The 25,345-nt window shown below is 37.9% G+C and overlaps 1 protein-coding gene across 1 annotated transcript in view; it reads right to left on the bottom strand.

Moving 5' to 3' along the window:
• Positions 1-13,907, bottom strand: part of med14 (mediator complex subunit 14) — a 60,308-nt gene extending 46,401 nt beyond the window's left edge. Inside the window, exons 1-7 of the mRNA XM_052014702.1 lie at positions 13,425-13,907; positions 10,778-10,804; positions 8,540-8,645; positions 5,882-6,055; positions 5,087-5,216; positions 3,771-3,899; positions 3,050-3,157 (exon numbers count right to left, since the gene is read on the bottom strand). Of these exons, the coding sequence (XP_051870662.1) occupies positions 3,050-3,157; positions 3,771-3,899; positions 5,087-5,216; positions 5,882-6,055; positions 8,540-8,645; positions 10,778-10,804; positions 13,425-13,600 (850 nt within the window). The 5' untranslated portion in view covers positions 13,601-13,907. The remainder of the gene's footprint in view (positions 1-3,049; positions 3,158-3,770; positions 3,900-5,086; positions 5,217-5,881; positions 6,056-8,539; positions 8,646-10,777; positions 10,805-13,424) is intronic.
• Between the last annotated feature and the right edge of the window lie 11,438 nt (positions 13,908-25,345).

Here is a 25,345-nt window from a genome sequence, read left to right on the forward strand (position 1 = left end):
TTAATGAATCAAGTTTCATTAGAGCATCTCAGGAAGCCAAAAAATGGCCGGAGCAAGGAGAGTGAAAATAACAGTCAGCTGGAAGCTCAGGATCATCCATTACATTTGTAGTTCCCCCAACATAATGGACACCAGAGTAAGCAGGAAATGCAGTACACCAGATTGGATCATAAATATGTTACTTGCAACAATGATCGACTCAAACAGCACAAAGCAAGGCAAAGTGATGGTGTGGGGAGTGTGGAAGAGACAAAGTACAATGAAATGGCAATGAAATTTCAGTGAAAAGTACAGTGAAAATAAAACTCCAGCTTCATATGAAGTTTGTCTGTAATTCTATCATTAGTGTGGTGTGGCTCGGCATAGCTCAAATGCCATCTATAAATTCGCCAATGACACTACTGTTGTTGGCAGAAACTCAGATGGCAATGAGGAGGCGTACAGGAGTGAGCTCGATCGGCTGGTTGAGTAGCATTGCAACAACAACCTCTCACTTAACATCAGCAAGACCAAGGGATTGATTGTGGACTTCAGGAAGGGGAAGTTGGGAGAACACACACCAGTCTTCATTGAGGGGTCGGTGGTGGAAAAGGTGAGCAGCTTCAAGTTCCTGGGTGTCAACATCTCAGAGGATCTATCTTGGGCCCAACACACTGATGCAACCACTTAGCCAGTTCCATCACAGGCACAGCCCTCCCCATCATCGAGGACATCTTCAAGAGGCAATGCTTCAAGAAGGTGGCATCCATCATTAAGGACCCTCATCGTGTTACTACCATCGGGGAGGAGGTACAGGAGCCTGAAGGCCTGCACTCAACATTTTAGGAACAGCTTCTTCCTCTCCACCATCAGATTTCTGAACGGTTCATGAACATTACCTCGTTATCCCTCTTTTGCACTATTTATTTATTTTTGTAACTTATAGTAATTTTTATGTCCTGCCACAAAACAACGAATTTCACGACATATATCAGTGATAGTAAACCTGATTGAGTCTTACCATCTTGCAAGATGTGCCGTTGAAACACAAAACGTGCAACATCTAGAACATAAAGCAGTACAGCACAGTACGGGCCCTTTGGCCCACAATGTTGTGCCGAACTGTATGAACACCTGGTCAATGATCGATCTAACCTTTCCCTCCTACACAGCCTACAATCCTCCATTTTTCTTACTTCCACATGCCTATCTAAGAGCCTTTTAAATGTCCCTGTTGTATCAGCCCCTACAACCACCCTTGGCAGTGCTTTCTAGGCACCTACCACTCTCTGTGCAAAGAACCTACCTCTGACATCTCCCCTGAACATTCCTCCTCTGACCCAAAACAGATGTCCTCTGGTATTTGCTAATACCACCCTGGGGAAAAGGTACTGGCTGTCCACTCTATCTATGCCCCTCATAATCTTATATACCTCTATCAAGTCACCTCTCATCTTGCGTCGCTCCATAGAGAAAAGCCCTAGTTCGCTCAACCTTTCCTCGTAATACATGTTCTCTAATCCAGGCAGCGTCCTGGTAAATCTCCTCTGCACCCCTTCTAAAGCTTCCACATCCTTCCTATAAAGAGGTGACCAGAACTGAACGTAATACTCCAAGTGTGGTGTAACCAGAGTTTTAGAGAACTGCAACATTACCTCGCGGCTCTTGAACTCAATTCCCCAACTAATGAAAGCCAGCACAGCATATGCTTATCCACCCTATCAACTTGCGTGGCAACTTTTGAGGGATCTATGGACTTGGACCCCAAAATCCCTCTGTTCTTGCACATCGCTCAGAATCCTGCCATTAACTTTGTACTCCGCCTTCATGTATCACAAAGATCAGGGGTCCCAGAACAGATCCCTGCAGAACACCACTAGTCACCGACCTCTAGGCAGAATATTCTTCATTTACTAGCACCCTCTGCCTTCTGTGGGCAAGCCAATTCTGAATCCATGCTGCTAAGTCTCCATGGATCCCATGCCTCATGACTTTCTGGAAGAGCCTACCATGGGGAACCTTGTCAAACACTTCAGTAAAGTCCATATACACCACATCCACCACCTTACCTATTTGTTTTGTCACCTCCTTGAAAAACTCAATTAGGCTCGTGAGGCATGACCTGCCCCTCACAAAGCCATGCTGACTATCCCTAATAAGACTATGCTTCTCCAAATGCTCGTAAATCCTGTCCCTAAGAATCCTCTCCAACAGCTTGTCCACCACTGACGTAAGACTCACTGGTCTATAATTCCCAGAATTATCTCTATTACCTTTCTTGAACAAGGGAACAACATTAGCCATCCTCCAGTCCTCTGGTACCACTCCTGTGGCCAGGGAGGATGCAAATATTATTGTCAACACCCCAGCAATCTCTTCCCTCACCTCCTGTAGTAACCTGGGGTATATCCCGACTAGTCCCAGAGACTTATCTGTCCTAATGTTTTTCAGAAGCTCCAACACTATCTCTAACTTAACCTCGACATACTTCAGGACATTAGCCTGTCCTAATCTGACCTCACATTCAAAGTCTCTCTCTCTCTAGTGAACACTGAAGCAATTGATGCATGAAAAAAAAAAGAACAACACTAATTTGGCCACAATTCAACCTACACGGGGCAGCTGGAAAGTGTACTTAACAATGTAGGATAGTTAGGAATTAAATCTCTTTTTGTGCTCAATAGAGCAATAGCAATGAAAGTGAAAAGGTCAACAATGAAAAATGAATAAAAATATTTGAAAAATCCCTGAAGAATACTGAAGCATTTATAAATCCATATTAAAAGGAAAAAGTTATGTAAAAATACAAAATTTTTTAAAACTGCATTAATGTAAACTTACAAGACAGTTACTTTTGGTATATATGATTGTTAACAATTTTAGTAACTTTGGCCACTATTATTCAAGATATACTTCAGCAGTCATTCAGTGAAGAAACATTTAGAAGTTAGAATTAATTAATATTCAATATTGAATATTATATATTAGATCTATAATGGCAACATTCAGTGACTAACACCTAGCACTTCTCCAAAAAAGGTAACATTCTATTTGTTAACAATTTGGATACGTAAACAGTTGTACATGTCTTGTAGAGGTTTCTCATCAGCAAATAGTCTGGACTGTACCAGCCGATGAATGAAATTGATCTGCATACTATGAACCAGCGCACGACCATCTGAAATAAGAACACAAAGACAATAAGCAAACTACGATGAAGATATCTGCAACAAGAGTAAAATTGAATCTGTAATCTTTTCAGTGAAAATAAATGATCAAACTATTAAAATAGTTTGAGTTCAAGAACTTGAAAGAGATTACGATGTAGTCTGGATGACATTATAATATTGCAAATATTCAAAAACATCCCAGAATATCAAAAGGACATTTAACAAAGAAATTAAACAACCACTCACTTTCTGGAGCAAGTCGATAAACTATTACATGAGGCATCGTCCACGGCTACCTAATCAGGTGTGAATGTTCAACTAAAATGGCCACAATGTGAAAATCTTGCAATAGGTAAGGAATCGTGCTCAAGCAATAAATACAAAATAAATTGCAAATAAGAAGCATGGTGCTGAAAATATAGAATGCTTTCTTTCACTTAAGTAATTTTTAATTTATTATTGAAGCAGGACCCAACTAGAAAACAAAATGGAGGACTAACTTTTGTTTGACGAGGGCAAAGCACAAACAGTCAAGTAAGCTTTCTTGCAGATGTGTGATAAAGATGTTATTGATAATTAGTTCCAGTGAATATTTGTGCCTTATGATGAACAGCAAATTACCTCCTGTTTCCTTATCTTCGACTAGTATTTCCAGCTTGAGGAGTCGCCAGGGAATTTCAGGATCATCGCCCATCACTGTAAGTGTAGCTTCAAATTCACCTTCAACACGAAACTTAACACGTCCATTAGCTTTGCAGAAAGGACCAGAATTTCAACATTAGAACATTCATACAATCTTTATGCATTCTAAACTAAATTAACTTCACTGGCTAAAAATAGCTTTATTCAATCTGAATCATGACACATGAAAGACCTCAAAATACTAAACTTCGATGTATTCCAGTTTTTGGCTTACTTAGTCATTCAGTATATGCGTACCTTTTCTGTCCTTTTATACTATATTGCAAAATGTTCATAAATATCAAAAACTAAAACTATTTTATTTGTGCAATACTTTGTGTAATCACAGTTTACACTATGATAGGTAAATATTTACTGTATATCATTTCTAAAATCACTTAGTAAATATTTTAGTACTGAAATTCGAGGTTTACGCACAAAAATTCTGTATCTTTTAAGCAAATGATCCAACTCCAAACATAGATTTCAAAAAAAAGGACATACATCCCATTGAGGTAACAGTCTCATGTTTTACTATTTTAACCAAAATAATGTAGATTTTATTGATGTCACAGGAGTAAATAATTAAGCTAAAAGGATATACTGGAAGAAAAATCCATACTGTTGCTTTGTAATCTCATGGCAATTGCCTTTTGCAACAATCATCACTCTAAGCCACTACCTCAGTAGTCATCTGTTTATTTAGCCCTTGATCTTCATGTACAGGCTTCTCAAATCCAGGATTCTACCTTCTTAAAGTAAACTTCTCAGATTTCTTCAGGCAACTCAATATCTAACGTTAAGCAAACAATATTTCTGAATGCTATTAAAGAATGACAAACATGTTTGTAATATCAGGGAAGATGAAGATAGTAATCTTCATTACCAAACTGAGATACTTGTTTGATAAAAATAAAAGAGGGCTTGAATAATTGAACGCAAAAACAACCAAGCTGGGGAATTATTTGAAAAAAATGTAAACATGACAAAATAGTTCTGGAAGTTAGGCCAAGGGTGAACAAAAATGTATCAATTATTTGCAGCTGGTCCTGAGGTGTGCGCTGAAACTTTCAGGACATTGACACAATTGAAAATATTGTTTCAAAACCTAAAAGGCTTCAACCACAGCACCATTATTGCAAGATAAATTCCATAACTGTTTGAGTATTTAAAGAGTGAAAGCTTTGTTTGCTCATGGTAGAGACTTTTCCCCACACAAACATCTCAATTACCACCAAGTTAAATAAAATTCTTACCAACTGTAAGGTTTGCCAACTGTGGAGGCAGATCTGTTGTCACAAGTCGATGTCTCAAAATCTGATTAAGCTGATGTAGTGTGGATTGCTTCTCACTTTTTGTAATTGGATTTGGAGGAATGATTTTATCCTAATGGCAATTTACAAGCAAATTTAATTAGAAAGCACATTCTAACTGTAACAATTTAAATTGGTTATAAATTATATTAAAAAAATCTAATTGTGCCCTTCAACATAAACACCCATACAATTGTAACCATTAACTTTAATAGTAAGTTAGCAGGATAGCTTAAACTGATATTTTTCTGCAATACAAGCAGGTGGAAAAAAACCAAAATCAGTCAACATATCCAATCTTATTAATTCTATTGAAAAGGGAAGTTCTTCAAAAGGATATTTTTTCTAAAAAACACATCTTACAGTGCCTTTCACTATAGCCCCTTCCCACGTACTATCCCCATACACTCTAAAAATATTTTAAAATAATTTTACGAGTCTTAAGATATCAAAGATTCAGGTCGGGATATTTCATATCTGAACAACTTTAAAAAAGTGTCTAACTTCACCTTTCATTTTTCTGAGTCAAATTCATTCATTATCTCAAAGCCAAACTAATACAGATGAAAATATTTTTAAGTTCTAAGTCATTATAAACTAAAAAAAAATTAAATAACTACGTTGGCTGATTACTTTGTGTTGTAATTCATTCAACAGAATATAGGAAACATAGAACATAGGAAACAATGATAAATAAAACACCATTCATGTTCTTACATGCTTGATCTAGGGGCTTACCCGAATACAAGTAGGCAGGCGAGGGTATGATCCTGTTGTAAGGACATCAATGGCAAATGGAATTGCAAAGCTTGGTAGGCGAGCATGAACCAGAGCATCCCTAGCCAATGATGCCATTCGATCAGCAGTGTCAACAAAGATGAAAGCCTGCTGATCTAAGAAATTTGATATCATCTATATGAAAAAAAAATTAATGAAGAATGAACATAATTAAATTGCATTACTAAATTACAACAAAACTTAAGGATCTGCTCTCAAGAATATTACCTTCTGAATTTAGTAATAACTAAAATCACTTAAACCAAATTACTAAGTTTAACAATTTAGTCTATCATGAGAAATTTTAGCGATCTAAGAGTCATTTTCCAGGTAACATTTCGAGAGAGACAAGACGGAAGAGTCTTTGAAAAGCAGTCCACTCAAGAATACATTTGCACTGAGTATTGAAGCTAATACGTCTTTGATTCTTGGAATACAACAAAAAACTCATATTTGAACCCAAACATTACTTGCTGGAAGGATATTCTTGGATGGTGTGCTCGTGAATTCTTTCACATTCACAACTCAATCCCAAATTCTGAAGAAAACTAAACTGAATATTAAAAGCATCCAAATCTCACGCTGTACAAGTTTCTTATATGTGCTCAGTTAAAATTAGCTGGTGGAATGTATTTATTTAGCCAAAATTCTTTAACAGTAGGCCATGGACAAATAGAAGATATCAACTTAAAACTTTAAGAAGTTTGGCATCTGAAACTTATTATGAGTTGTCATTCACCCCAAGTGAAAATAATAAATGAGGAAACAATTACAAAGCATCTCTCATACATCTGGTTATTAACTACCATTGGAAGACAAAACAAAAAGGATCAGTTGGGGACGTGGACTAATTTCAAACCACTGAACTACAGATGGAATAATGGTTATAATTATAAAATGAGCCATCGCTAACTGTTGTCGTAACACCAAATCTTCAGAAGTTTGTGGTGACAGAAATCAATCGCCAAATCTCAATAAAACTGAAGATGACCCAGAACTGGAGTAACAAAACAAAGGAGACCGATACGCATGTGCAGCAATCCACCTAGAAATAGAGACATTAATATAAAAGTAGAGGCAATTCTGATTACAGTTGCAGAAGTGAAAAAGGGCAAGAAAATTAGCTGAAGTGGCCTCAGAATCTGACACCTATTGCACTTTCTGTCTAACATGATAACAATATGCCTATAATCTCAGTGTGGTAAACCAATGCTCAAACTGTTTCAAAGGAATAATGATCTCCGTTTTAATGCCATAAAGTAACTTGCAACCAGATTGGTGACATGTCAAATATTGATTTACACTGCAGCAGGAAAAATCCCATCTCTCAGAAAAATGTTGTTAGTTCTTCTGCATTAATACATCTTTGGTTGTACCATTATTATTGCCATGTAGATAAATGTCACAGCCAAACTCTATGACTCAAAATGGAGTAAAGAACACTTGAACAATAGTAAATAAATGAATTATCAATGACTCTTTTACTGGTAATAATAGTTTAAGGACAAATACTTCCCAGAATAAAGGCAAACTCCCTGCTTTTGTTTAAAATACAATCAGATCTTCAATGTTGGTTTAATAAATCAACAAGACTGCAATTCCTGGGATAACAGGGCACTGTGTCTACGTGGCAGCTGAGATTATGTCCTCAAATATGGAGTGAAACTTAACTCTGCAACCTAATTCAGATGAAGCTACCAGCTGAGCCAAGATTATTCACAAACTGTATCCCGATGAATGTCAAAACAATTTTTATTAAAATCCATTGGGATCATTCAAGAACAGGCACTTGGCTGTTCTGAAAGAGCAATATTTCAGAGGACCTAAAACTTGTGACATACAAAATTTATGTTCAAACATTTCTGTTACGTCTTAGAAGTGCAGGAGAAAATCCCCAAGTGCACTTGCATCTAGGACTGAAAATACAAATTGAGAATTAGGCTCTGGAGACACAAGAGACTACAGATGTTGGAATCCGAAGCAACAAACAATCAGGCTCTGACTTGAAGCATTAACTGTTTTCTCTCCTTGGATGCTGCCCAACTTGGTCAGTATTTCCTGTGTTCTTTTTTATTTCAGAGTTCCAGCATCTGCAGTATTTTACTTCTAGAGAAGTAGTAACTAATATTTCTTTGAGCTTGAGATTGACAGGAGCTATCAATGTTGCCCCATTAAAAGACTGAAGCATGTGTTGTAATAGTCTCCAAACTCAACCCGATAGTTCCATGGTAATTCAGATGATTGCCCGGGCAAGTTGACTCACTATTCAGTATTTGCTAGGAACCTGCAACTCTCCACTTCGCTCATGGTTTGAGTATTTTTCAGAAGGAAGTTAGGCAAAAAAGCTACATTGTTGATAATTAACACCATCTAGATGCAAATGCAGGTCCCTAGACCTTAGCTAGTAACTCGTGCCTAAGCTCTCTCTAAGGCGAGAATGCACCCTTCATCTATGCTGCATAGACAATAGCTATATATGGACACAATGAACCACTAGATGTGCAGGACACCCAGTGCCTGAAAACGTAATGGGCAAGTCCAAGAAAAGAAAAATAAATGCAAAATACATCTGTACAAGCATCTATTGAGTTGTGCATCATGAGGCTTTAACAGACTTACCGCACATTTTTCCACCTTTCCAGCATTACTTGCCCATTTTACCAATGCCAACAAACGAACAAAAAGTTGACGTGTTCGGCTTGCAAACTGAACTATTTCAATTTTCCTGTGGATTTAAAAATATTATGTTTAATTTTTTAAACTTCAATTTTCAAAAAAGAAATATTTTTCAAACAGAAACAATTAACTTAACTCATCACTTTGTAATTTTCAACCAAGATTTTCTGTAGGACATTAATATTTATAGCAGTCAATTAACGCACTTTCATGCTTCAAACAATCATGCCCAAAGAAAAATCAAGTAACCCTTTCTCAACTTATATCAGCTTTTTCAACACAGACTGACACAAGATTCTTGGACTAGATGACTTAGGAAACATCCTCATCAATAGGACACTTCTTGTCATATCAAGAGAGGCCAGATAGTTTGGGACTGCAGTGCTTGGAATTACATAGTGTTAGTCCTACTATAATTTTTTTTTCAATTTAGCAAAATGATGGTAAACTCATGGAGATCTCTAAACATTTAGTCTTTAAATATACACTGGCATGCAAAAGTTTGGGCACCCCTGGTCAAATTTCTGTTACTGTGAATAGCTAAGCAAGTAAAAGATGACCTGATTTCCAAAAGGTATAAAGTTAAAGATGACACATTTCTTTAATATTTTAAGCAAGATTACTTTTTTATTTCCATCTTTTACAGTTTCAAAATAAGAAAGGAAAAGGGCCCGAAGCAAAGTTTGGGCACCCTGCATGGTCAGTACTTAGTAACACCCCCTTTGGCAAGTATCACAGCTTGTAAACGCTTTCTGCAGCCAGCCTAAGAGTCTTTCAATTCTTGTTGGGGGATTTTTGCCCATTCTTCCTTGAAAAATGCTTCTAGTTCTGTGAGATTGTTGGGCCGTCTTGCATGCACTGCTCTTTTGAGGTCTACCCACAGATTTTCGATGATGTTTAGGTCAGGGGACTGTGAGGGCCATGGCAAAACCTTCAGCTTGTGCCTCTTGAGGTAGTCCATTGTGGATTTTGAGGTGTGTTTAGGATGGTTATCCTGTTGTAGAAGCCATCCTCTTTTCATCTTCAGCTTGCTTTTTTTCTTTTACACACGGTGTGATGTTTGCTTCCATAATTTGCTGGTATTTAATTGAATTCATTCTTCCCTCTACCAGTGAAATGTTCCCCGTGCCACTGGCTGCAATACAAGCCCAAAGCATGATCGATCCACCCCCGTGCTTAACAGTTGGAGAGGTGTTCTTTTCATGAAATTCTGCACCCTTTTTTCTCCAAACATACCTTTGCTCATTGTGGCCAAAATGTTCTATTCTAACTTCATCAGTCCACAGGACTTGTTTCCAAAATGCATCAGGCTTGTTTAGATGTTCCTTTGCAAACTTCTGACATTGAATTTTGTGGTGAGGATACAGAAAAGGTTTTTCTTCTGATGACTCTTCCATGAAGGTCATATTTGTGCAGGTGTTGCTGCACAGTAAAAGAGTGCACCAGCACTCCAGAGTCTGCCAAATCTTCTTGAAGGTCTTTTGCAGTCAAATGGGGGTTTTGATTTGCCTTTCTAGCAATCCTACGAGCAGTTCTCTCGGAAAGTTTTCTTGGTCTTCCAGACCTCAACTCGACCTCCACCATTCCTGTTAACTGCCATTTCTTAATTACATTACGAACTGAGGAAACAGCTACCTGAAAATGCTTTGCTATCTTTTTATAGCCTTCTCCTGCTTTGTGGGCATCATTTATTTTAATTTTCAGAGTGCTCGGCAGCTGCTTAGAGGAGCCCATGGCTGCTGATTGTTGGGACAAGGTTTGAGGAGTCAGGGTATTTATAAAGCTTTGAAATTTGCATCATCTGGCCTTTCCTAACGATGACTGTGAACGAGCCATAGCCCTAACAAGCTAATGAAGGTCTGAGACCTTGGTAAAAGTTATCTGAGAGCTCAAATCTCTTGGGGTGCCCAAACTTTTGCATGGTGCTTCTTTCCTTTTTTCACTCTAAAATTGTACAAATCAAAAATAACATACTAATCTTGCTTAAAATGTTGAAAAGAATGTTTCATCTTTAACTTTATGACTTTTGGAGATCTGTTCATCTTCTCCTCACTTAACTATTCACAGTAACAGAAATTTTGACCAGGGGTGCCCAAACTTTCGCATGCCACTGTACAAGCAATATATTCAAATAAAAAAAAATCTAAGCAAAACTATGCAAAAAAGAAAACAGTCATTTACCGTTCCATGTCAGTCTTGCGAGGTAACCTGGAAAAAAAAATTCTGTTACTTACTGAAGTAAAAAGTTCTGCAAATGTTTTAAAATCACATGAAAATAATATTTTAACTGAACAGTCTGGCCCTAGATATTTCCAGACTACATTTATGTAGCATTCCTTGCACAGAAAAGCACCTTAAAGAACTTTACCAATGATTATAAAAACCACCAAAATTTAAAACAAGTAAGCATGACAAAGGTGAAGTCAGGTTCTGAGGAAACTTTCCAAAAGATTACTTGACTAAATCTTTGACCTCTCAAACACTTTAGGAAAGCATATACATAATGTCTGTTGTCTGAAATTGTAAATCTTTGAACAGAATAAAAAACAAATCACATTTTATTTTAATGATATGTTTTTTTAAAAAGTTGTAGATAACAGTCACTTCAATTGGTCAGAAATGGAATTTTATTTCATGGTGAAAGATTTGGTCCTCTAGGAACCATGTTTGTGTCACTAAAAGTTTGAAAAGATGCTGGAAAGATGTGAAAAGATGTCATAAAACAGATTATTGAACAAAATTAGACAGCATTACAGTGATATACGAGGACTGCAGATTGAGAATTGATTAATCTACAAAACAGGCCTTGTTTAGGTTGGGAGCTTCTATTATTGCAGTGCCACAGGGAGCATATCCAAGTTTGCTGATGATGCAAAATTATGTTGCATAGTAGGCTTTGAAGAGGAAGCAGAGAGGCTTGAAGAGAATATGGGTAAGTTTAATAAATGGGAAAGGTCGTCCACCTGATATGCAAGTTAATCAAGTTTGGTAGGAAAAAAATAGAAAAGGAATGTATTTTTGAATGGTAAGATGTAAAAGGTGTTGGTGTTCAGAGGAACCTGGATGTCTTCCACGAATGACTGAAAATTAACATGCAGGTACAGCAAGTCATTAGGCCTTTACTGCTGTGGGATTTCAGTACAAGAGTAGAGACTTATTGCTTCAATTATATACAACCCAGGTCAGATCACATTTGGAATATTGTGCATGGGTCTGATCTCCCTCCCCAAGAAAGAATACATTTGCAATAGAGAGAAATTACTGACGGTTTACCGGATTGATTCCTGGCATTGTGGGTTTGCCTTAAAAGGCTATATTCTCTCAAGTTTAGGTGATGCCATTGCAACAGAAAGTTTTTATGAGGCTTGACAGAATAAATGTGGAATTGATGTTTGCCCTGGCTTAAGTTTAGTAAACTAAAAGTCGATCATTCAAGATAAGAGATGAGAAGAAATCTCTTCACCAAGAGGGTAGTGAATCTCCTCAGTTCTCAACCCAAGAGGGCTGTAAAGATTCAGTTGCTGAGTATATTCAAGTCAAAAAAATTGATTTATGTTAATCCTTTGATTCACTTGATTAAGAGAATTGAGTATTATAAGGGCTTGTGCAGGAAAGTAGATCTGAAATAAAAATCAACTATGATCTTATTTAATGGCAAAGCAGGGACAGGGGCCAAATAGGCTCAAGCCTGCTTCTATTTCCTTATTTATGGTTGTTAGTATGCTTGCTGTAATGTTGCCAATCCAGGTGCTTTATGAGAAACTAATCAATGAGAGAGGAAACCAGGGAGAATAAGAGCATGAGAAGCAGATATTGAGAATTCACAAATCATGACAACATATTTGTCGGGTCTTTAAAATCCTTGATGACCATTGTGTAGCAATAATGTGTTTGAATAAGAAGCTTGATGGCCCTTGAGAAACAGCATGGAGGAAAATGAGAGTGAATTAGCATTTATGTTGAGGAATTATTCTTATTTCAACATCACAATACCATCCAATCAGCACATAACCTTCATAGTTGGTCAGTTAGGTGAGAATGCACACTTAAAAAAAACATTATATAACGTACAAAGTTACATCAACAAAAACAAAATCAACCCTACCAACATACCAGTTTTTATTTTAATTGGGATTCCTTCAATTACCTAGGCATTTGTACACGTGGAAACCCTCAGCTTCATCCCCAGTCTCAATTTAAATAACTACTTTAATGAGAAGTAGAAAATTACAGTTATTTTCCAGTATCTGATGCTGCCAGGTGAAAATACGAATTTCAGCTCTGGTCCTCCACCCCACATTTCAAGGAATACAAAACTCACTCGAGAATTTAACATGGATATTCGCTTGCAAAAAAACTGAGAAACAGCTAGCCTATGTAGGATCTCATCTAAAAGGAAGAGCGCAAGAGACAACGGAAACTGATTTTGGAAGTCTGCAACTCATGATGGGTGGTATGTCAATCTCTAATTTCCATTATTTTAATAATTGTCACGTCATAGCCTTGATGAGCGGATGGTCTCGTTTTATGTCACTTTGACTCTAAAAATAATTATTTACATTATTTAACCCACGCTGAATTTCTAGAACGAACAGCTTAGAAATATAGTTGGATCTCTTGAGTTAGAGTAAACAGGCTGATGTTACCAAAGGCGATCAACAGCGCAACCGGGAACAAAAATAACGCAACATAAATTACGTCTAAGAGATGACACGACTGGTTTCCAATTCGAAATGATAACCAGATCGAGTACTGGACAGTTGGCAGGGAAAATAAGAGCGGGCTGAAGGGAGCGTACCCATTGGACGCGGTTACTCTTCGTACTTACAGATCAGCCAGCACCGTGATTTCATGGTAGGTTCTCTGCAGCAGGAAATCGATCAACATGCTGAGGCGGACTCCCGGGTTGGCGGCCACGGCGGCGGCGGCGGCTGCAGCCGCCGGCCCCGAGGTCGGGCCGCCCCCAGACACCAGCTGGGAACTCTCCACCTGAACCGGGGCCATTTTCCACTCGCAGCACTGATCCCAACGCCTCCTCTCCAGGCACGGCCGTCAAACTTGGTCCGTTCACCGTCAGTCAGTGGAAGGGTCGCTTTCGTTGCATGACTGCGGACCACGTTGATTTATTTTTTCTTCTTCCCCAGCAGATTGGCTGGAATATTATTGTTTCAGGCTCGTCCAACAGCAACAGATCCTATTGAACAGGGCCCGCCATATTGCCAGGAATCGGGAAGTAAATGTGGGTGGTGACCCGGAAGGAAACTCAGGGGAACACCAAGTAAACACAACAGTTGTTGATCTTCCCTCCTCTCCAACAGATGAGGAGGCGCAGTAGAAGATGCTTTAAAAATGACGGGACTAACTGAGCGTGACAAGGATTCTTGCTGTCAAAACTAACTTGCAAACAGAAGAATGTACTTTTTTTTATAATTGGTATGCACTTCGTATGTAATTTCTCATTCGAGGCTTCTCATTTAGGTGAGCAGAATTAAACGCCAAAGTAGAAAATCCCAAACTCAATACGGTCATGGATCGTAAAACATTCAGTAGCATTACTACCGCCAGGTTCTTTCCCCCATCAATATTGGCAAGTTCACAATTAACCAGAGACTCAACTGCACCAGCGAATTGGACCTCGGGGGAGCGATTCATCTCCTGATAGCCAGGTCTTTCCATCATCCACACGTTGGATCAAAGATGTAGCCATGGAACTCGCATGGCTCCAAACACGTCTTATTGTGAGATACACAGAATGGTTTTTGCTTCACTTTTATTCGAACCCTCTTCCTCAACTCTTTTTCCAGTATATTTACAGCTGCTTTTTGCATTCTTACATAACTCAAATTTCATTACTTTTTGCTGCCAATTTCTACCTTGTTCTCACCTTCACATGGTCTATCATTTGATCTTCCCTTTCTGGACGCTCTCTTTCTATCTCCATCTCAGGGTATAGGGGAAGCACAAACATCCATTTGAAGCCCACCACTATCTTGACCATACTTTCATTCTGCATCTGTGTTGTTCATTATTTGCTCTGATGAGATTTTCCGCACACGTGTCTGAAATGGATGAAGGGTCTTTGATCTGAAATGTCAACTGTTTTCCTTTCCATAGCTGCTGCCTGACCTGAGTTTTTCCATACAGGAAGAAGGAAAACATTTCAGAGGCAAATGAAAATTTTAAAAAGCTGCAGATGCTGGAAATCTGAAGTTAAAAACAAGGAAGATGTAAACCAGAAACATGTCAACCTTGATGTGTATGCTGCTTCTGGGTGTAGCATTGCTCCAATATAAAATTCTCAACCCCTTATTCAAAAAATCCTTCCAGTGCTTCTCCATGCCCCACCCAGCACTGACCCCAATCCACAAATGTCTCCCAGACCTACAACCCTTCATTTCATCTGCACTCCTTCTTCTGGCTTCTGAATTCCCAGTTTCAATTACTCCACCATTAGCAGCTGTGCCTTTAGATATGTATGTTTTACATTCCAGAATGTTCCCTGCCGGTTTTTCATCCTTTAAGACACCACCTTTGGTTCCCTGTCATGATATCTCTTTATTAAACAGTAGCAGATTTTTGCAAATAATTGTTCTTTGAAAGAATTTGGAGTGTTTAATAATTTGAAAGGCATTACTGCTAAAACATTGGCCTAAGATTTCTATGTAGGGAATGGCTTCATTGTTGAGAGTGATATGGCACAATTAAAAATATTCAGTAATATTTTGATCATTCGACAAGTGTCACAGAAATGGAACAAATGTAAGTAAGCTCTGTTGAAGCCTATGAATTGATGGAGACATTGTGAATGATCTTTGGAAATACCACATGTTGACATGCAAACCTTGGACTAAGTTTTAGCAAATTGAACTTAACTGGTTGTATGCAGTTGGGTAAGTTGTTGGTTGAGAATGACAAGCAAACACCATTTGTTTTGTGCAGAACAACAACTGCACAGGTGCCTGTGGAAAGACCAATAATAGAAACTTTATAATTTCCATAGAGAGTTAGAGCAGGTGGTGATAGATTGCTCACACAATTGAAGTGTTGACTGTTTCTGGATTTTCTTAGTTTATTAAATCTGTTTATTAACTGTACTGCCACTTTGATTAGAATTATCAAATGTTTTGTCTCTATCAACTAAAATGCACTAGATACTAATAGTCTTTTGTTTTGGATGTCTGGTATGTAATGCTTTTTTTCCATTTTTCCATTCTTGTGAATTGTGTCTTTGGCTGATCAATTTAATTAAAAATAACAGAGAGCCAACTGTATTCATGGAACTACTTAAACTGAAGTTTGTAAATTTGAGTACTTCTTTGGAGTAACAATCAAAACCACCATTGTATGATTTTAATAATACTAAAACAAAACTAGTTAAATTTCCATTTGTGTATAGGGATACCAGGCTGAGTGTAGTATAAGGACAAACTGGCTTCAAAGGGTAGGACTGGGAAATGCCAAAGTAGGCAAGAATCAGTGCCAGAGGATATCTTCACAAGCTATTGGACAAAACAGCAGGTTAGTCACAACTACCAGGTTAGTTTCATGACATTTCTGCATTTAATTGTTAATAGTAATTGCATAGTAAGCTTAACAGAGAAAGTTGGGTCTGAAACTTAACAGCATCAGTGTCTTTTTAAAGACAAGGTTTATGCTCCTGGAATGCTACTCAAACTGTCTGACCCAGTAGGGAAACACTTTAAGCAACCCACCAGTCCTACAGATTGTAACTTTTTTTGTTATAAATTTTATTGTACTTTTCTATCTTTTTCCTTTTCAGTAGTTTAATCTTTCTTTCCCTGTTTCTCTTCCTGCATCTGAGTCTATTTCAATCTTCCCTGCTGTTGTTAATCTACCCCTTTCTTAATACTTTTATTGCTCCTATAATTCACTTGGGTCCCAGTTGACTCATTGGTATTGGGGAAACAAATTCTTTGAGCTAAGTGGGAAAAGGCTGAGGCACATTATGAGATCATCCACTCCACACTGTTTTGCAATTTGTATATTATGTACTAAAACAGAGTGAGCTTAAGATTCTCCAGATACTGCACCTGTGGTTATGAATTTAACATTATTACATGGGGTACATTGAAAGCATAGGGTTGCTGCCAAAAATTACACATAAAGCATGTAAAATAAGTTCAATGAAAAAACAAAGCAAATTCACAATCACTAGAATATGGCAGATGAAAATATAACATTTTAACAGAATCTATACAAAGGAAAACTAAAACCAGCATTAACTGAACACATTATTGACCTTTCAAATTGTAAATCCCCCACACTTGAGTTAGATGTAGACAGATTTAACATAAACGTTAAACAATCAAAAAAGTGAATTAAACTGTTCAGCTTTTGATAGAATGCAGAGGGCATTGGCAAGTGAGGAAAACCAACTACATCAAATAAACATGAACCCTGTAACAACTGACTGTCCATTGACTCCTGATCAAAAAAAACAATGCATCAGCACTGCTGCCCACACTATCACCATACAGCAAAATTTCATTCTTGTCCATTTACTTTCAATATGTTCCAGAAGTCCCCTCCCAACATAATTCATGGAGATCATTCCTTCAATATGTGGGAAGAATGACACAATCCATGTCAATGTGTATACGTTACACTACAATTGTCCCTCAGCACCCCCATGAGCAGGAGATTGCCATCTACCAATCGATCAATCCACATTAGTATTCAGCTGAAATATTTATACCAACCCCTTTCTTTGTCAACATCATCACCAATTGGAAAAACATCCCAATCAAACATAAAAGAAGAACTTCCAATATGTCCAAATGACAACACCTTCTGTAAACAAACTTTGATTGTTGTTTCAGTGAATAAAATTTGTCCATTTTATATAAATTGTTACCATCCAGTCCATTCTTTTTTTAATGGCAAGAAGGAAGAAAAGAAGAAAGATGGGGGGGGGGGGGGGTGCATTGGTGGTCAGGGTGAAGATTAGTGGGAAATCTTGCATCTGTCCAATCAGAGCAAACTCAATTTTTACCACCTTTTACTAAGGATGAAGAGATCCTGCTACCCTCTATTTCATAATTAGCTCCATCTAGAACTATTTTTGGCTTTTTCCTTCCTCTGCGAGCAGTAACTCACTATTCACAAAAAAAGCAAGTATTTCCGCTACACAAGCAAGAACTTTGTGCCTCTTCTAATCATTAAATAGAAGCAACTTATTACATACTCCATCATGATGTGAAACCAACCCACATAATGTTCTCAAAGCAAGAGAAAAAGCACTGAGGACAGTATAGGTAGAAATGGACCAACATTTCTTGGGTTTGGGTTTAGCTCCCCTTACAATTAAGGAAATTCAGTGTCCAATCCTTCCCTATCCATGATTTCTCACTAATTTCTACCCTGACTTCTACCCTTTTTTCTCTTTAATTCCTTTCCACTTTTCTGTGGCTACTTCCCTGTCCATCTATTCCCTTATTGCTTTCCCACATTTGCCCCACTATGAATAAATGAATGTTGACCTGGTGCTGATGCCCTTTCACTGTCCGCTGTTGTTTTCTCTATCACCCACTCTTACAGATGAATTCTTAATTCACCATTCTGTTTGAATTATGCCTCTGACTGTATTCTTCCCATCACAATCTTGACTATTTATGGGTATGTGCATTGTCTCCCCCAACTTTCTCTGCCATTCTACCAATGAAAGTCCTGCAAAGAGAGAAATAGAGTTAATGATTTGGGTCCATAATCTTTCAACAGAACTGGAAAAAATAAAACTTTGGTTGGGTCTAGAGCAGTTGTAACTGGAAATAGCAGAGTTATTATCTAAAAGTTGTAAACCTGATGAGTGCTATTCCTCAAACTTGCTTGAGGTATCATTGGAACGTTGAAGCTGGACACAATGAGAGTTGGATGGGGAATTAAAGTGAGAGGCAACGCACAGTTCAGGCTAATATTTGTGGACTGAATAGATATGATCTGCAAAGTTGTTGCCAATTTTTGTCGTTTCAGCCAAACAGAATGTGCATTATGAGGAGCGAATGCAATAAACTAAATTGAAATTAGATCACTTGTTTCACCGGGAAAATGAGTTCAGGTCCTGGACAGTGAGAATGAAGGTTATAAATGGACAGATATATTATAATTCTGAGAAATAAATGATTCACGTCCTGGACAATGGGACACTGAGAATCGAGGAGGTAAGCAGGCAGGAAGATACCATAGGAAGGGGAAGGGCTGTTGATGGAGGAAGGAATCAGGGTGTTGTCAAAAGTAATGTAGCTTGAGAATACTGTCCCAAATACTGGTCTGGATCTACATTTGGTAAACCAAACTCATGTAAAACATATAATTACCTATATATTCTAATTTACAGTAAAAGCTGTTCATTTATCATTGCTACTTTAGCTGATTTCTCAGTCTTTTGTTTCATTCCCTTTGTGGTCTCACTGCCCTATCTCTTATAACCTTCTACAACCTGAAAAGTTCCACCCCCATCCTCATTTTCCAGCCGCATATTCAGTAAAGAATCTCACACAGGGCAAAAAAAAACGTGTGAAATATTTGACATTCCCAGGGTATTTTCTGGATTTGAGTGTCTCAAATGGCTTTAAGTACTGGAGTATGCCATTAGATAAGACATAATGCATTAGAGTTACACACATTTCTTGAAGTCTTTTAAAATGTTATCATATTATGCCCTTTGACCAGCTGACTGTTTCCAACATTTTCTGTTTTTATTTTAGCTTAAAACGTTTTATGGCTTTTGTGTGACAAGCTGAGAACTTTGCTTTATAACCTCTTGCCAGCATTTATTACAAAAGTTGAACTTTAAACTAAACAGACTTCAAGTACGTTTTAAATCTACTTCAGACAAGCTGCATGGCATTTTACCAACAAAATTCAAAGGCACGGTTTCCCAAACAGTGAGGCATTACCCCAAGTGGGGCTAGCTTCATCAGCTGATAGGGTCATGATCTGTGCAGCCCCCCATATTACCTCAGTTGCCAATCCCATCATCCCCACCCACTATTGAAAATCTAATCCCCTATCTACTCACATGCCGTCAGACCATCTCTTTCTCCAAGACTATCAGTACCCTACTTTCCACTCCCACTGCTTTGATTGCCCATGTGGAACTGAGACCTACCTACCTACTCTGATGGATTTCAAATGATAGCAATCACTGTGATCTAATGGGCAGCAAGAGTCCTTCTCAGGGAGAAAGACAGGAGAGGGAGGCAGTTGTTGGGGGGGGGGGAGGGGAGAAGGGTGTAAGAGGGGAAGTTTACCTCTCTGCCTGTAGTCTTTGACACTGTTGACTGCATCTCTATAGCAATATCCATTTCAATGGAATGCACTCATCTAATCCCACTCTTATTTGATAAAGTCAGAAAATACTGGTAACACAGCGGTTTGGGCAGCACGCAGAAAAAGAAACAGAAATAGCATTTCAGATTGAACAGAGAGGATCTTTGACCTGAAATGTTTCAACTTCTGCAGACCTGCTGAGTGTTTGTAGAATCTTATGTTTTTACTTCAATTTTCAGCATCTGATTTTCTTTAACAAAAATTTTTTATACAAAATCCATGGATATTTAATTTATTTATCGAATTGTACATTGAGCACCACCAACAATGGCTAGTCTTCCTGTGCCTATACCACTGTCCCTAGAGTTCCCTGGGAAACCATTCCTGGACCCACCTAAGTTATCATCTATATATTAATTACCCTTTGCAACATCGTATGAAAGTACTGTAACAGTTTACATATGTACACAGGCAACATCCACCTCCCAATTATCTCCACTGTTAGAGTACTTATCCAAAATAGAATACCAGATCAACTGGAATTTGCGGCAACTAAATATTGGGAAGACCAAAGCTGTTGAGCTGGATTGTCCAACACAAAATCAAAATGCCACACTCTGCTTCGTTGCAGCCACAATATTCACCATTCAACAATCATTAGTGAGCCTGATGAACTCTTAAGTGAGTTGGCAGCTAATCCTGTGACAGATTCAGTGTTGACTGGCATTCTGGCCCTCCAGTATGTTGATAATGTAACTGATTGACGTGGAAATCCTTGGTCACATTTGCAGTGGTGTCCTATATTGGACTGGGTCTCTGACACATTACCCACCTCAAGAAAGGACACAGCCGGGAAGTGTCACCTGTGTTTCTTATCAATCATTTTTAAATGGTTTATAAAATATTAGAGTCAGATTCTATTTTCATTTGATTGCCCAGGTTATTGCTTCCTTGAATCGCAGTGGCTGTCTGTCGTTATAAGAGCCCAGAGATTCTTGCTCCCAGCGGCAGAGTGAGGAATCTGCTTCACTGGCGAAAAAGTAGTTGGAAGGTTGCCAGCCTGGCGATGGGCAAACCACTCCATTGACCTAACCAGTCAGAAATAAAAGCATGTACCAGCAGACACTCACTAAACTGCTAATTGATAGGTCAAATAATCTGACCCATTGTCTTCAAATTCTGCCACAAAATCCATTTCAGATCAACTGATTCCATCATTTTTCCTGGGATCTGCTTGAAATTGAAGCTGACTGATCATGATTTTATTATGATTTTAAGACCTCAATTGCATTTGTTCCTCCAAAATATCCCAACTCAGCCTTTGCGATTACTTACCTGCTGCTGAAACCTCCCTGCCTTTGTTCTGTCTGGACTTGGCTATTCCAATACTGGCCTCTCTTGCTCTGCCACTGTCAACTTGAGACAATGCCAAACTCTTCCGCCTATGCTCTAACTTGCACAAAGTCTGTTCACCATTGTGCTGTACTTGCTGACCTTTACTAGCTCCAGGATAAACATTACCTTGGTTTTAAACTCTCACTATTTTCAAATTCCTCCTTGGTCTTGCCCCTCACTATTTTCAGTGCAAAAGATCATTCTGACTGTGTTTGTTGGTTTGAAAGAACTGGTCTGAGGTATTTGTGAACCTCCATTGATCTTCCTGAATTTAATCAACTTTCAGCTGCCTCTGATTCTGATTTTTTCTTCCCACCCTTCTACCTCTTTTATGAAGAGCATGTTTGACAAAGCTTTTGTCGTCTGTTGTAATGTAGCTTGGTGATAAATTTTGATTGACTTTCCTGCCAAGCACCTTAGTAACTTTTACAACACTGCAGCATCCACACGTGGTCTAAACCTCTGTGCCAATCCTGCCTTTTCCTGTAACTAATTCCAGTTAATAATTTCAATGTTAACTGTCAAAGTAAAGTAGGTTCAAACTGTCAAAACAATATCCAGATTTTCTAAGCTATTTTAACTGACAGTTTTCTTCTTGTGCAATCCCTGGGGTTGAGGAAGACAAGCTTTCACTCTTGTTCTGTGGTCTCTGAGGTGATTGAAGAGTCCTATGCAGGATCCTTAGATATTGCGATGAATGGTGCCCAATAGGTGGATTAGTGGGTTAATTAAGATGTTGTACACTATTTCTGTTTGTGTATGGCTTCTGCAAGAAAGGGAGTCTTCAAAGAAACTGCACTTCTTAATGGAAACTTTAAAAATGTCTCTGCAGTGTATTCTCTATCTTGAGAACCTCTTGCTGTGATGGACCTTAGAGAAAAATGCTCATATTTGGTACTTGCCACGTGAACAGTGAGAGTCACCCACTGGAATTGGTTGAGCATGATCAGAGTCTCATTTCTGGGAATGTTGGTTTGGTAGAGGATATTGACATCAGTTTAACTTTCCTGACAATGTGTTTAGGGGATTCTGTGGACACAGAGATTTGTAGTGCCTTCTGTAGGCTGCTCATGTATCCAAAGCATACAGGAGAGCAGGGGTCACAACTGCTGAGTAGACCAGCAGGTGACTTGTTCACAAGGAAGACTCTGTTACTTTCAGCTCCAGCTCTCAAACCCTTAAACTTATGTAATTTGTTTTTACCAACAAGTTGGCTTCCTTTCAGATTCAGATGGTGTCACATAAAGAAAATAAGTCTCAAAAGGTATAGAGTACTTGGTGGCTTTGTTGTATATTGTTTGTTGAGGCTTACTTTTCTGCATGTAATGTAAGAACCAGTCCCTCCCTTGAGAGTTAGTTTCATTGAATTTAACTAAATGAATTGCCTTGGTTCTCATAAGCTAACATAAGTATACGTATATGGAGCTGCAAATCTACTTGATGTCTGTCCTTTTTAATTTTGTCAAGTGGGTTTATGTTTCTTATTTTCCTCTTTTAGTATGGCTAATTCCCAGCTATTGTATTAGAAGACTTGAACAGTTGTTTCCCCATATGACCAAACACAACACTACTTAACAGTCCATTAACTTCCTTACAAAACATAGTATGTACTGTACATATTTCATAAAAATATTTCAACTCACACAATCAATCACTACAAGTGATCCAGAAGATGAAATAATCAAGGATTCTTCGCATCTCAATCATTTAGGCTCCACATCAGTTTACAAGCTTTAAATGAAAACATCAAAAGAATTAAAACAATTTAATATAATGATATTATTTTATGAGACATTTTTCAATAAATTATTAATTTGGAAATGAGTTTCAGTTACTGAGTTGTTTAAATGGCACTGAAAACATTCTCAGGCATAATCCTGAATGGTTTATTAAAATCTTGCAATCAGATTTTCAAGTGACAATTTTACAAACCTGTGAAGATGTAGACAGAGGTATTTATTATAAGGAAAAGCTGGGAAAAAAGTGCAGAGGGAAGAACTAAACAAAATAAGGACATAAAATAGATGTAGGAGTAAGCCGATTAGCCCCTCTGGCTTTAAACAAGATCAATGACAGATGACTTGCCTCAGTACTTCTCCCTGGCACTAACCCCATGTCAATTGATTCCCTTAATATCTAACAATTTATCAATCTCATTCTTGAAGGTACTCAAAGACCAAGCATTCATGCCCCTCTTGGATTGAAAATCCCAAAGATCCAATACTATCTGGGTACTTCTTCTCATTTGTGTCCTGAATGGCCAACCCTGCATTTTGAAGCTGTCACACAGGTTCTAGGCTCTCCAGACAAGGAAAGCACCATCCCTCATCTTCCCTATTAAGCACCTTAAGAATTTTGCATGTTCCTTTCATTTTTTTCTAAACTCTAAAGTGTTTAAGCCAAGTCTGCTCTCTCTTCATCTGCTATGTCTTTATCCATTCACTCAGTCTGCCTATATCTACCTTGAAGCCTCTCCGAATCCTTCTCACAACTCAGCTTTATTTAATCAACAAATGTGGATATATTGCCCTTTATCCCCTTAAGCAAATAATTGATCTGCTTTATGAACATCTGAAACCCCAGCACTGATTACAGCCTTCCAAACTGAAAATGAGCCATTAATTAAATTAACATTCCCACTCTCTGTTTTGTCTAATAACAATCCATATCAGTATTTCAGCCTCATTACTAATCACTGTAATTTGGTCTCACAATCTATAGTGTGGCACTTCATTGGAGGCTTTCGGAAAGTCCAAATATACCACATCAACTGGTTTCCCTTATCTATTTGATTTTAAACCTCAAAAAAATAAGTAGATTGCTAAACATGATTTCTCTTTCATGTAACCATGTTGATTCTATCCAATTCTATTATTATTACCTAAGAATCCTAATACCATTTCCTCAATAACAGATTCCAGATTAGTAGATACAGAGTTATAAAATTACGAATAGCAGCAGCATATAATTTTATGTATTGATTGATGCTTCATTCTATTGGCATTATCATTAATTATTGCTGCCAAGAAGAGGAAAGGTCTGGATTCTGAGGTAAATTTGCACGGTGGAACTGAGCAAAAATTAGAGATTTCAGATTGACTTTATTTCCTGCATTAATATTGAGATTTTACCAGCCATTAAGACTGGCAGTCTTCAAATTATCTCAAGCTGCAAACAGATAGCGCTTTGTTTAATCACCTGGAATACTAGAGCTAACCTGTAAGAGTTCAAGCCCCAGGCCTCAGAAGCCTGTTTGAAAGAATGCTGTTACAAGGTTTTTCTTGCATAAGCTTAACACTTTATTTGAGAATTATTTACTATTTTATATATTTGTTGTAAATTTAATTTCTAGGCAGATGTAATCAGATTAAAACAAAGGGATAAAAGAAAAAAAAGTGTACAACATTTTCATTGTTTTTCATATATTTAATAGTTTATCAATAGTAATTCCCAAAAAGATTTGAAGATTTGTTTAAACAGATTTGACCTAGTTATTTTTGTTCTATTGCACGTAGAACCATAAAAGTTTATAGCAGAGAATGAATACTCTCTAGTCACTTTTTTGGAGTTATCCAACATTATCCAGCTTTCCATCTATTTTCCCACAGCCTTACATATACCCCTGTTGCAAATATTTGTCCAATTTTCTTTTCCACTTTACCTTATTAAAAATTTTTAATTTATGTTCCTTCATTAGTAACTTACCACATACATTAATATTTTCCTATTTACCCAAACAAAATGCTAAATAATTTTAAAACTATTAAACTTTACCCTAATATACACTGCTCTTGTGGGAAAATAAATAACTTGAACTTGTATTCTGACTTTCATGACTTAAAATGCCTCTTGGTTGTTACAACCCATGAAGTACTTTCGAGGAAAAACTCAGTGGGTCAAGCAGCATCTGTACAGGCAAAAGGATGATCGACATTTCAGGTCAAGACCCTGTATCAGGACTGAGAGTGTAGAGGGAAGATAACCAGAATAAAGAGATGAGAGGGAGGGCTGAGACAGGGGCTGGTAGGTGATAGGTGGAACCAGGTATGGTGATGGATGATAGAC

Source organism: Pristis pectinata, chromosome 4 (genome assembly GCF_009764475.1).
Source record: "Pristis pectinata isolate sPriPec2 chromosome 4, sPriPec2.1.pri, whole genome shotgun sequence".
Taxonomy (NCBI): domain Eukaryota; kingdom Metazoa; phylum Chordata; class Chondrichthyes; order Rhinopristiformes; family Pristidae; genus Pristis; species Pristis pectinata.